General features: G+C 44.9%; 1 protein-coding gene across 7 annotated transcripts in view; it reads right to left on the bottom strand.

The window, feature by feature from the left end:
- LOC144094162 (ubiquitin carboxyl-terminal hydrolase 8-like) overlaps positions 1-12674 on the bottom strand; it is a 402680-nt gene that overhangs the window by 297631 nt on the left and 92375 nt on the right. For all 7 annotated transcript variants that reach the window (XM_077628075.1, XM_077628078.1, XM_077628079.1 and 4 more), the window contains exon 4: positions 2273-2358. In XM_077628075.1, the coding sequence (XP_077484201.1) occupies positions 2273-2358 (86 nt within the window). The remainder of the gene's footprint in view (positions 1-2272; positions 2359-12674) is intronic.

Below are 12674 nucleotides of genomic sequence, written 5' to 3'. Positions count from 1 at the left end.
AAGTTTGATCTTAGTGATGCTGAAATGGGGATTGTAATTTTGTGTGATGAAACGAGCGGTTCTATTTTGTACGGCCTCAAGCATGTTGATAAAATAGTTTTGATAAGGAGACCACGTAGGTGAAGCAAATTCTAGTTGTGGATGCACAATTGTTAAATAAGCCACTTTTCTTACGTTATTAGGGGCATTTCGCAAGTTCCGGTGCAGGTATCCAAGTGATCTTGAAGCTTTGGCACATATGAATTGAATGTGTTTGGCCTATGAAAGATTATCCCTGAGGTGAACACCTAAATACTTATAAGATGGCGCCCGAGACACTACAAGCCAAGCTTCAGATATATCAAGCATTATTTAAGTCTCATCTAAATTATTGCACTTTAGTATGGGGCACCACAACTAAGAAAAATTTGAACCGGATTCTAACAACACAAAAGCGAATAATTCGTCATATTGCGAATATGGGACCAATGGCCACTACAACAAGTACCTTCAGATTATTTGAAATACTTCGTATTGAGGATATTTATGAATGTCGACTATTGAAAACATTTTACTTTTCCTCCCTTACAACAATCAACCAACTAATGTCATTAGCATCTCTGCAGCGCCGTGGCACTAACGTGCCCCAGTGTCGCCAGTGATACTCGCCAGTGATCGTATACTGCGCATACTTTCATAAATTCGAACATGGCAAAACCACAATATCTGGGCAAATTAGCTGATAATCGAGTTAAACATTCCAGGGAAACAACACAGAGGTCATATCCGCTTCCTTCTCCGCCGTTTATCACGCGGACCGACCGCATCCCGACGCCGCAAGGCTTCACCTCATGGCAATTTCCCTAAGTGGGCTTTCCCACATATCACCTGTGCTGCGAGCAAGATCGCCGACGGCCCGCTTCGAGCAATCGCAACGCGAAATCGCGCTTTTTTTTTAATCCTTCGTTAATACGTCACATATTTAATGCCCACATCCGAAGAATGCGTCCTGTCGCCTTCATAACTCTCCGAGCGTGACTTCCGCCATCCCGTTTTGTAAACTACGCTATGCGGGAAAGCTTACTTGCGGAATGCCGCGGGAGCCTCCTGAAGGGGCGCATCGAGTAGTCACAATAGGGCAAGCGATCCTGTTCTCGCCTATTGCATGGTGCATTGTAACCTGCACACCTCTTTAGCAGACGTAGCGACAGGCGTGGCAACAATCGGAAGGCCTCTGTCACTAGGAAAAAAAAAAATAGCCTGGCTGCGTAGTTCGGTTTCTGAGCTTCACCGCTGCCCCGCGGCAACTTCAAATGTCGGCCCGCACATTCGCCGATAGTCCAATCCCAGCTCGGCGCGGCTTATTTCTTTTTCCTTTTTAGAAACCGCCTCGCCACTCCAACACCAGTGTGCGTTCTCCGGCCCCGTGCTTGCATTTGTGTTGTTCTTCCAGCACTCCAAAACGGGTGGCTCGTCATGGGCTTACAGATGTTAGCGCGATGAGCCGCCTCATAAGGCCTTTCTGCATTTTCAGCATTTTCGGCAGCATGCTTTTTTTGGGGGGGGGGGGGGGGGGGGGGAGGGGGGGGGGGGGCATTTTATTAACAGAGGCCTTCGGATGAAACGGGCATTTCTTCCGGTCCTTTGAACTCCGAATGAATGAGGTTTATAGTCACCATGTTATTTTTTGGTTGCCACTCTTGTCATTTTATGGATTTTGTTTTGCATGACCTCATTATAGTTTGGATACTTTTATGCTGTCTAATCAAGTAGTGTACATTTCTGTGCACATCATGTTTTTTTTATATGGTACTGAGGCAGTCTAGTTTTGTTTATTTTAGTTGCAAAGACCATACACTATATTGAAAAAAATAAGGGCAACAACGCTTGCTTGCTCATCGTTTTCTGGAATTTTTTTTGTACTGAACAGATACTCGATATTCGATTCGATATTCGAAGCCATTTTTTCTTCATATTCGTATTTGATTCGTATTTGAAAATTTCAATATTCGAACACCCCTAGTTAAAATTAAAATTTTTGGTTGGAGATGTGCAGTTTATTATAAGTCTTCAAACCAAACCAGACAGGCAAATCTGTCAAAATGTCTAGTTTTCAATAATTGCCCAATGTTTTAAATGATGTAAGCTATACATGACAAATCTATTAACCTGAAAGGCATAGTCTGACCCAGTCAATTCCAACTGCTCGATAAAACAGGGAAATGTAACTGCCTTCCTATTCGAGTGACACCATAGCATAGTGGTTAGGTCAGAGTACGCATCACACACCCACCGTTTCTGGAGGCTCCTCTTCTGCTGCTCCAGTGTGTCCATCACCCTGGCACAGTGGTCCACCATCATCAGCTGGTCACAGGATGCCTGGAGAATGGGAAACAGCAGTAAACGATCGACAAAGACGTCCAACACATCTGACTCCACCATAACAATCCTCTAATGTCGGAGGAAAAGGTTAGCAGTTTAAGCACATTTAAGAGACTAAAGATATGAATGGACGCAGCAACCCCGTCGTGACAATGCCAGCTGATGTCCCACTGTTTGTGCAGGTTCTTGCCGGATTCATTTCTTGGGAAATGCAGCGAATGCAGACAACGGCTTCAATTGTCGCCTGGCATCTACTGGTGCTTTTCGGCTATCTGTTGCGGGGGGTATATTTTAGAAGAGTTAACTGCGGAGCTAGTTGGTGATCATACATACTAAAAAGATTTTGCGCCAAAACGACACACACAAGAAAGACGACGACACCACAGGCAGTCACTTGAAATGTTTAATGAGGGTGAAAGCACTCGACATATATAGCCCTCCAAAACCCCGCACATGTGCACGCGTAAAAGGTAACATGGAAGTAAAAAGTCTTATCCGAAGAGAAGGCTTCCAATGTTCCACGCGATTTTTAACCGCTAAACATAGGCAGCCGATAATACGTAGTTCGTCTCCAAATGCCATCCGAGGCTGTACGAGTGTTCGTGGTTGATTTTAAGACAGCAGATATGCGTACATCTGCCACAGAACGAACCACGGATGTGAGACGCCTATGGCAAGTTCTCTCAGATAATGAACGGCAGTTTACCAATATCCCTCAACAGAAAAGTGTACAACAGCTGTATCTTACCAATACTCCCCTACAGGGCAGAAACGTGGAGGCTTACGAAAAGGGTTCAGCTCAAGTTAAGGACAATGCAGTGAGCCATGGAAAGAAAAATGGTAGGTATAACGTTAAGAGACCGGAAGCAGGCACAGTGGGTGAGGGAACAAACGCGTGTCAACGACATCCTAGTCGAAAATCAAGAGGAAGAAATAGGCTTGGGCAGGGCATGTAATGCGAAGGCAAGCTAACCGCTGGTCTTTAAGGGTAATGGAATGGATTCCAAAACTGTCACCGCGGCACTCCAGATGCGATAGACACTGCAGGAAGGCCAAACTGACTATGATGAAACAGACAAATCGAAAGCCACCTGCCCCATTGTGACGACACTGTGTAAGTTCTTGCAGGACGATCGAAACTCTCAGCGGGCCGCAGAGCAGCACGCACTTCTACCACTGAAAGAACACAGCAGAATGCGCTCCAGTCAAAAAAGAAACGAAGGATATTCCGGAAATGAGAGAGGAGTACACACAGACATTTCTTTTGTACTCGATCGTCCCCCGTTCACATTCAACTTTTCAAGTGTTGCTTGGGTGTTGGAGACGCACGGCCAGAGTGCGGAACAAATCACTGTCCTATGGCATCTGGAGCTCGCAGGTATCAACTCGCACTTAAGTCCTTCGTTTTTGTCTGGTCGCGGCTGCTGAAGCCACAGTAGGTTTGCGACTGTGCAGGACATGGCTGAACAATGGAAAACCTCTTCCAAAAACTCCTATGCTGGACCCTCACTTTGCAGGAGTATTCTTTAGAGGTGCGTTACAAAAAGGGGAGTCCCAGCGGTAATGACGATGGCTTAAGTCGAGGCCCCTAAAGTAAGAACCAGCCTCGAAGTTGCTGCTTGCTGATGTATTTCTTCCTGATGTAGGATTTTGAGCACACTGCGTTTGTTTGAACACACTGCCAATTTGTGAGCGCTTTCTAAGTACTGCTGGACTGCTCTAAAGGACTAAACGGTTGTATAAGAGGGAAAGAGCCTAGCGTGGCTTAATGGTGATTGCATTGTGCTTGCTGACTAAGCAGTTGAGTTTTCGGCGTTGTTCTAATGCTAGCGGAGAACGAGAACGCTAGCGGAGAATCCAATGTCGTCCTATGTTCCTGTTCTGTGTTTCCGTCCTTTGCACTGGTTTTCTTTCTGCAATCATGTACCGACTCGCCCAGCTCACCACTCTACTGAACGAGTTTCTGGCTCCGGACAGGCCGCCATTGGAATCTGAACCAGGCAACGTATGTAACGCTAGAACTTTATCTAGTCAGGCTAGCCCAGCAGTGCTGTTCGAGGAAGTAGTGGGCATTAAATGGGATGTCTTAAGGCTCAGTGAAGTTAGGAGGACGGGTGAGGCGTATACAGTACTAAAGGACGGACATATACTGTGCTATTGCGGATTATCAGCATCATCATTATCATCAGCCTTACTACACCCACTGCAGGACAAAGGCCTCTCCCATGTCTCTCCAATTAAGCCCGTCCTGTGCCAGCTGGGCCCACCCTTTGCCTGCAAACTTCTTAATCTCATCCGCCCACCTAACCTTCTGCCGCCCCCTGCTACGCTTACTTTCTCTTGGAATCCACTCCGTTACCCTTAAGGGCCAGAGGTTATCTTGCCTTCGCATTATGCATGCCCTGCACACGCCCCTTTCTTCCTCTTGATTTCGACTACGACGTCATTTAACACACGCTTGTTTTCTCGCCTACTCTGCCCGCTTCCGGTCTCTTAACGTTACATCTATCATTTTTCTTTCCATGGCCCGCTGTGTTGTTCCTAACTTAAGCTGAACTCTTTTCGTGAGCCTCCACGTTTCTGACCCGTAGGTGAGTACCGGTAAGATACAGCTGTTGTACACTTTTCTCTTGAGGGAAATTGGTAAACTGCCATTCATGATCTGAGAGAACCTGCCATATGTGCTTCACCCCATTCTTATTCTTCAAGTTATCTCCCTCTCATGATCCGGATCAGCTGTCACTACCTGCCCTAAGTAGTATTCCTTTACAACTTCCAGGCTCTCGCTGCCAATTGTGAACTGCTGTTCCCTTGCTATACTGTTGAACATTACTTTGGCTTTCTGCATGTTAATTTTTAGACCCAGCGTTCTGCTCTGCCTGTCTAACTCACTGATCATGATGTGCAGTTCACCTCCTGAATGATTCAGCAAGGCAATGTCATCAGCAAATCGCAGATTATTTAGGTATTTTCCATTTACTCTTATTCCCAACTGTTCCCAATTCATGCCTCGGAATACCTCCTGTAAACAGGCGGTGAATAGCATTGGCGAGATTGTGTCTCCTTGCCTGACGCCCTTCCTTATTGAAATTTTATTGATGACTTTATGGAGGACTATAGTAGCTGTGCAGTTGCTATATATATCTTCCAGTATTTTGACATAAGGCTCTTCTAACCCTGATTATGCATCGCGGATTAGCGAATCGACAAAAACTAGGTCTGGGATTCCTCATTAATCAGGATATAGCTGGCAACGTAGAGGAATTCTACAGTATTAACGAAAGGGTGGCAGCCCCTCTCATGATCCGGATCAGCTGTCACTACCTGCCCTAAGTAGTATTCCTTTACAACTTCCAGGCTCTCGCTGCCAATTGTGAACTGCTGTTCCCTTGCTATACTGTTGAACATTACTTTGGCTTTCTGCATGTTAATTTTTAGACCCAGCGTTCTGCTCTGCCTGTCTAACTCACTGATCATGATGTGCAGTTCACCTCCTGAATGATTCAGCAAGGCAATGTCATCAGCAAATCACAGATTATTTAGGTATTTTCCATTTACTCTTATTCCCAACTGTTCCCAATTCATGCCTCGGAATACCTCCTGTAAACAGGCGGTGAATAGCATTGGCGAGATTGTGTCTCCTTGCCTGACGCCCTTCCTTATTGAAATTTTATTGGTGACTTTATGGAGGACTATAGTAGCTGTGCAGTTGCTATATATATCTTCCAGTATTTTGACATAAGGCTCTTCTAACCCTGATTACACATCGCGGATTAGCGAATCGACAAAAACTAGGTGTGGGATTCATCATTAATCAGGATATAGCTGGCAACGTAGAGGAATTCTACAGTATTAACGAAAGGGTGGCAGCTATCGTTATTAGGCTCAATAGGAGACACAAGCTGAAAGTGGTGCAGGCCTACTTGCCTACATCCAGCTATGATGACCAGACCATTGAAAGCTTCTATGAAGATGTGGAATCGGCAATGATCAAAGTAAAATCACACTACACTGTACTGATGGGCGACTTCAAAGCGAAGGTGGGCAAGAAGCAGGTTGGCGACCAGGCAGTACGTGACTATGGGATAGGTTCCAGGAATAGCAGGGAAAAGTTATTAGTAGAGTTTGGGGATATGGAAATAATTTACGGATCATGAATACCTTCAGCAGCGTGGCTTTTTGAGCTTGTTGGTACATAGTTCCAAACCCAGTTCCTCGTGAATGGAAAAACCTTGTTGTATTACCTTATCTACACAAGATTTCCCACAATTTAAAAAGAATTGGTCAACGAGCGAATGCGACCGTCGTGTTCTCGGCGCCAAAAAAACTTGCAACGTTGTGCAAACTGGGAAAAACCAACACCAACGAAGCGCGCGGATGCGCAACTAGGCACCAGAAGCCCTACGTCAGGTGCGATGAAGGTGTTGTATATCAAATTCCCTTGTCATGCGGGAAACACTATATCGGCCAGACGGGGAGATGTCTGAACGAGCGCCTAATGGAACACGCTCGCAACGTCAGAAACGGGCAAGGCGGATCGTTGGTTGACCACATTCTCGCATGCAAGTCAAAACCCTGTAAGCCTTTCTTTGATAAAAGTCTTGTAATAGGAAAAAGTAGAGAAAGGTTAACGCACGAAATCATTGAAGCCGAAAAGATAAATAGGTCAGGATGCTCGTGTGTAAGCACACCTTCCTTCCATTCTCCTCTCAGATAAAGAGCTCGTTTTTCTAAGAAATCGATACTGTTCGCACGTGTAATTACTGTTTTCTGGTGTATAAATGTGATGCTTCAGGAGAATAAAATTTGTTGGAAGTTAGCGCTCGTGGTGTTCGTCTCTCGTCTCTTGTGTCCTCGTCTTTTGCTGCGCTACAGTGTATTGGAACCATGAATACCTTCTTCTGCAAACAAGAGAACAGGAAGTGGACCTGGAAGAGCCCCAATAGCAAGACTAAAAATGAAATCGGCTTCATACTATGCGCTCAGCCTGGCATCGTTCAGGATGTGGACGTCCTCGGAAAGATGCGCTATAGCGACCACAGAATGTTAAGGTCTCAAATTAGCTTAGACTTAATTGGAGAGGGAACGGAAGAAGCTAGTAAAGAGGAAATCCATTAACGAGTTAGCGATAAAAGGGAAGACAGAGGAATTCAAGATATCACTGCAGAACAGATATTCAGCCTTAACTGAGGAAGACGATCTTAATGCTCGTACAGTGAAAAAATAATTTGACAGCTATCATTACGGAGTGCACTGTAGAAGTAGGCGGTATGACGGTTCGACAGGATACCGGCAAGCTATCTCAGGAGACGAACGATCTGATAAAGAAATGCCAAAGCATGTGGGCATCTAACCCTACAGATATAATAGAACTGGCAGAGCTATCGGACTTAATAAATAAGCGCAAAGTGGCCGACATAAAAAAGTTTGATATGAAGAGAATCGAGCATGCCCTAAAAAACGGAGGTAGCCTAAAAGCGGTGAAGAGGAAACTAGGCACAGATAAAAACCATATGCATGCGTTAAGAGACAAGGAGGGCAATGTCATTAGCAAAATGGATAAGACAGTTAAAGTAGCCGGAGAGTACACAAATCTGTACAGTAGCCAATGTAATCAGAATGTTAATGGGAGAGACCGTGGCGCACAGCAGTGCGTCATCCCGCCAGTAACGAAAGAGGATGTAAAGAAAGCCTTAGGAGCAATGCAAAGGGGAAAAGCAGCTGGGGAGGATCAGGTAACAGCAGATCTGTTGAAGGATGGAGGGTACATCGCGCTAGAAAAACTAGCCACCCTGTATACGCAATGCCTTATGACCTCGACCGCATCAGAAGCTTGGAAGAACGCAAACATACTCTTAATTCATAAGAAAGGAGAAGCCAAGGACTTGAAAAATTACAGTCCGATCAGCTTACTGTCCGTTGCCTACAAGGTATTTACTAAGGGTGAGAGAACAAACGCCGGTTAATAACATCCTAGTTGAAATAAAAAGGAAGATGCGGGCTTGGACAGGGCATGTAATGTGAAGGCAAGACAACCACTGGTCCTTAAAGGGGCCCTAATAAAGTTGCGGTATGCCTGGGAAGGCACACCGCTTCACAAATATTATCCAGCAAGAATTTTTTTGACACACTTTGAGAGGCTGAGTTACGTGTAGTTAAAATTTGAATTTCAGTGTCTTCACGCCTTTCCGTCTTCTCTCATCACTGTCAGCATGCTGGAAGGTCGGCCCCACCTCTGGGGAAGAGCTTCCTGACACCCCGGAGCTACGCGGCCATAGTAACTGCCTGACGTCTGAACTAATTAATAGTCATCTCTCAACTTATATACGCAGGTGCGATCAATGGAGGAGGGTGCAAGCATGAAAAAGTCGCAGAGAAGGGATTGTGTGACTGTGGGTTCTCTGCTCCTAGTAGGAGTGTATTATTTGGCTCCAGTGTTAATGACAATCCAGTGCAGCCATTGAGAGTTGATGTGCTCTGTTCCGAAGGTGTTTCAGAGCTACCTTTAAGAGTAATGGAGTGAATTCCAAGAGAAAGCAGGCGTAGCAGAGGGCGACAGAAAGTTAGGTGGTCGGATGAGACTAAGAATTTTGCGGGTATACAGTAGGCGCAGCTGACTAAGGACAGAGTTAATTGGAGAGACATGGGAGTGGCCTTTGCCTTGTAGAGGACGTAGTCAGGCTGATGATGAGAGGCTCCGCGTTAGCTTGAATTTCATTTTATTTGATGAAGTTTTCAATGTCCCATGCAATCTGAATTAACAAGATTCCACTGCACATATTATATGATAGCTTGGGTATTGGCAGTGAGTGCGAATGAGGTCTGAAAAATCGAGCAGTCAGTTGTGATGCATCCGAAATTTTTAGGTGCTCTTATACATTGGCTATGTGGTCCATGTCCTGGTGCTGCAAAACGTCCGAACAATCAAGGATGTCCTCATCCGAATTCTCTATACTATTCTGAAGTTTCATTGCTGAAATCCACAGGGAAGAGCTCTAAAATAATTTTTTGTGAACTGCAGTGGCACTGCATAGCGGGGAGACTCTCGAAAAATATTTTTTCTGGTTTCTTGACTGGATGCTCACTTTGTGAAGCAAATTTCTTCCCAACTGTTTTGTTCCACTGCTAGGCCTTTACTGAAGGTCAAGACATTCTTTGTTTTTAAAATTTGCGAGTTTAAAATTTCTTGCATGAAATTTTCTTCTTAGCCTAGACATGACTACAGAGACTCTATTACACAATTCAAAACTAAAAATTTGTTTTCTGAGAGATGAAAAATTCCATGCACTTCATGACCTGTAGGATACCTGTAGAAACACAATGAATGTTCAACCAGGTTTCTGCTACATTTTGATTTTGTTAACATCACAGAGGATATTCTCGAGATATAACACTGAAATTTTTGAGGGTAGTTATAACATTATTTTTAGTGTACTGAAAAAATTTCTAACAAACCCATCAAGAAATATAAAGTATTTTTGTTGAAAGCCACTCCCCCCCCCCTCTCTTAAAAACATGTTTACTGCACTGGTGTGCTGGGCTGCTTTCAGGCATGTGCAAGTCAGCCGTACTACAGGGGTCCGTTTTTGGCCCCTTCTTTTCATAGTCTATGTTAACGACCTCCCCAACTGTGTTATTGCAAACAGCTTACCCTACTGATGTTTCTGCATAGGTGAATGGTGTAACACATGGGCCATGGAAGCAAAGTTATGCAAGTGTCACACACTAATATCACCTTTGCTTGATATGCACTATAATATTAGGTGTATATATAACTAATGATCCTAGCTGGAAGCAACATACAAGAGACACTTGTCACTTACTTGGTTGGTCACCCTCCCATTAAGCGGATCTCTTCTGTAACAGACATCGGTATAGAAGACATCCGGTAATAAAGGAAAAGTAATGTTTGAATTTTCATTAAGAACCTCGCATACAAGAGGAATTTTAGCTCATGTATTTTCTTGCGTAATCAACTCGCATTATGAACCCCCAACTTTGTAGTTGATAATTAGTTTTTTTAATATTAGTTTTTCTTAGTGGGTTTCTGAGTTTTGCACCATCCACAGCACAGACCTTGGCAGTGCACCAGGATGCTGCCCACTGATAACACAATGGCATATTCCTTCATCATCATCAGCCTGACTACACCCACTGCAGGGCAAAGGCCTCTCCCAAGCCTCTCCAATTAACCCTGTCCCTGTAAGGACAGGGATGCTTGACATGACAAGAGCTCCAGCGGGGGTGCCATGCTTGGCAAACTAGCCAGAGTGCCAAGACGCAGTCTGCGCTTGACAGAAGCATCAGCGGTGGTGGCTTGCTCGGCGTACTGCCTCCAGTTGCCCCAGCACTCGAGCATCCAAAAAGAGCATAACCGTTTAAACCAGAATGCTATAAATGTATTCTCTACATTGAAATGCTATGAAGGAAGAGGGACTTTCAGATATTCAAGAGATTTGGCAGGAGCGAAAGTAACCCCTCTCACACCACAGCTAACGCTCAAACATTCGCAATATACACCCATAACTGTCCTTTAATCTCGCGCAATAATCGCCCACCCAATCTTTAAGGCCACGGTGTTCAGCCTGTTCACTTTATCTCGCTGCGATTGGGCGGCACTGTCCACTATCACAAAATCATCGGATCGTGCAGTGATACAGCAAACACCTTTCGAAGCGAACGATGCTGGCGACTGGCGACAAGAACACGGCTGACTGCGTGCTTTTGTTGATGAATGGATGGGTAGACGTATGGAAAAATTTTGACTCACAAAAAAATCCACTGAAACTTCACTTTTCCTTCCATAATGAACCCTCCCCCCAAATTAATACAGTAAAAGCTAGCTAATTCGAACTTCGTCAATTCGAACTGATGCCTGGGGAAAACTCCTGATAATTCATATCTGCTACGGTTAATTCGAACTAGGAGCCCCTGGCTGACACCACTCCTCGTAGATAAAAGTTGACTCATAGCGAGTACAATGTGCTGAAAATTTACTAGAGATGTAATACAATGGAAAAGGAAAAAAAAAGCCGAGTGCATGACGCTAGCGGAGCCCATGTTCCAGTGCATGCCAAAGCAGGTCTTCGCTGCCAGAGCACTCGCCCACGCCGCCGATGCTTCGGCGCAAGCTGTTCCAGGTTTTCGTTGTGCCACGGTTGCTGGGTCGCGATTATGTGGTGTACACAATACAGTATGGCAGTTCGGGCGCCATCGTCATGCTTTTTGTTGGTGCCGCGAGCTATGTGGACAGCAGTGTCGAGACGGAGCCCTAGAGTGATGCCAATACAATTGAGGCTGCATGACGTCAACTGACGCCACAGGGCTCACGTGCAGTGAGCACAGCCGACAGTGATGAGTCAGGCTGTGGTGACGAGCCTATGCCACAGCCAAGTGCATGTAGTGCATGTGAAGTAGTGTCGGCGCTCGATATTGCAGCCCACTACTTCTCTGCCAGTGTGAACTCGGACGTTGCGCTGGAGCTTTTGGGCAAGCTGCAAATGACGCTGATGGAGTCTCGGCAGAAGAAATGAAAGGAAATGCACATCACTGGTTACTTTTATTTTGACAACCCTTCCTCGTAAATGAACATGTTTTGGAGTGTAAATAGGGTCCTATATTCCAGCACTAAAGCTCGCTGCTGACACGAATGCATTCTAGTAGCGCTTTTTCTGGCGCATAACTGGCCAATAAATTTATTTCACTTTCCAATAGGACCGCATGAATTTATTTTTCAGGATCGCCCGCCACAAATGTGTAGCAGCGCCTAGCTCGTGACAACGAGTCTAGTTGTGACCACTGAAGATTCAGCTTGCGCGGTGGAGTGCAATGACCACTCATTCTAGCACGCATTCGATACTTCAAACTTGACTTAATTCGAACAATTTTCCAGACCCCTTCGGGTTCGAATTAACGAGCTTTTACTGTATCAACTTTTCTGGAAAAAAAAGTGGGTTCATTCTGCGAGTATATACAGTAAAATCTCGTTACTACGAAGATCAGATTAACGAAATTTTCAGATTTACGAATTTTCTTTAAATCCCCGCCAAAATGCCTATACTTTCAATGTAAAAAACTCAGTACTACGAATTTCAAATTACCGAATATTTCAGAATAACGTATGTATTTAATCTCGCATTCCTCGCAAGACGCTTCGTTATTACGAAGTTCTGTCGAAGTTCCGTACCGAATCCCTGAAGCTGACGCCTGTCATCATCATCCGAAGCATCAGCTATGCGCTGGATAACTCGTTGCAACGGATACAGCCCGAGCGGTATCGCCATCACGCGAGTGTCGCGTTGAATGAATATAGG

Source organism: Amblyomma americanum, chromosome 6 (assembly GCF_052857255.1).
Source record: "Amblyomma americanum isolate KBUSLIRL-KWMA chromosome 6, ASM5285725v1, whole genome shotgun sequence".
NCBI lineage: Eukaryota > Metazoa > Arthropoda > Arachnida > Ixodida > Ixodidae > Amblyomma > Amblyomma americanum.
This window is presented reverse-complemented; position numbering and strand designations above follow the sequence as displayed.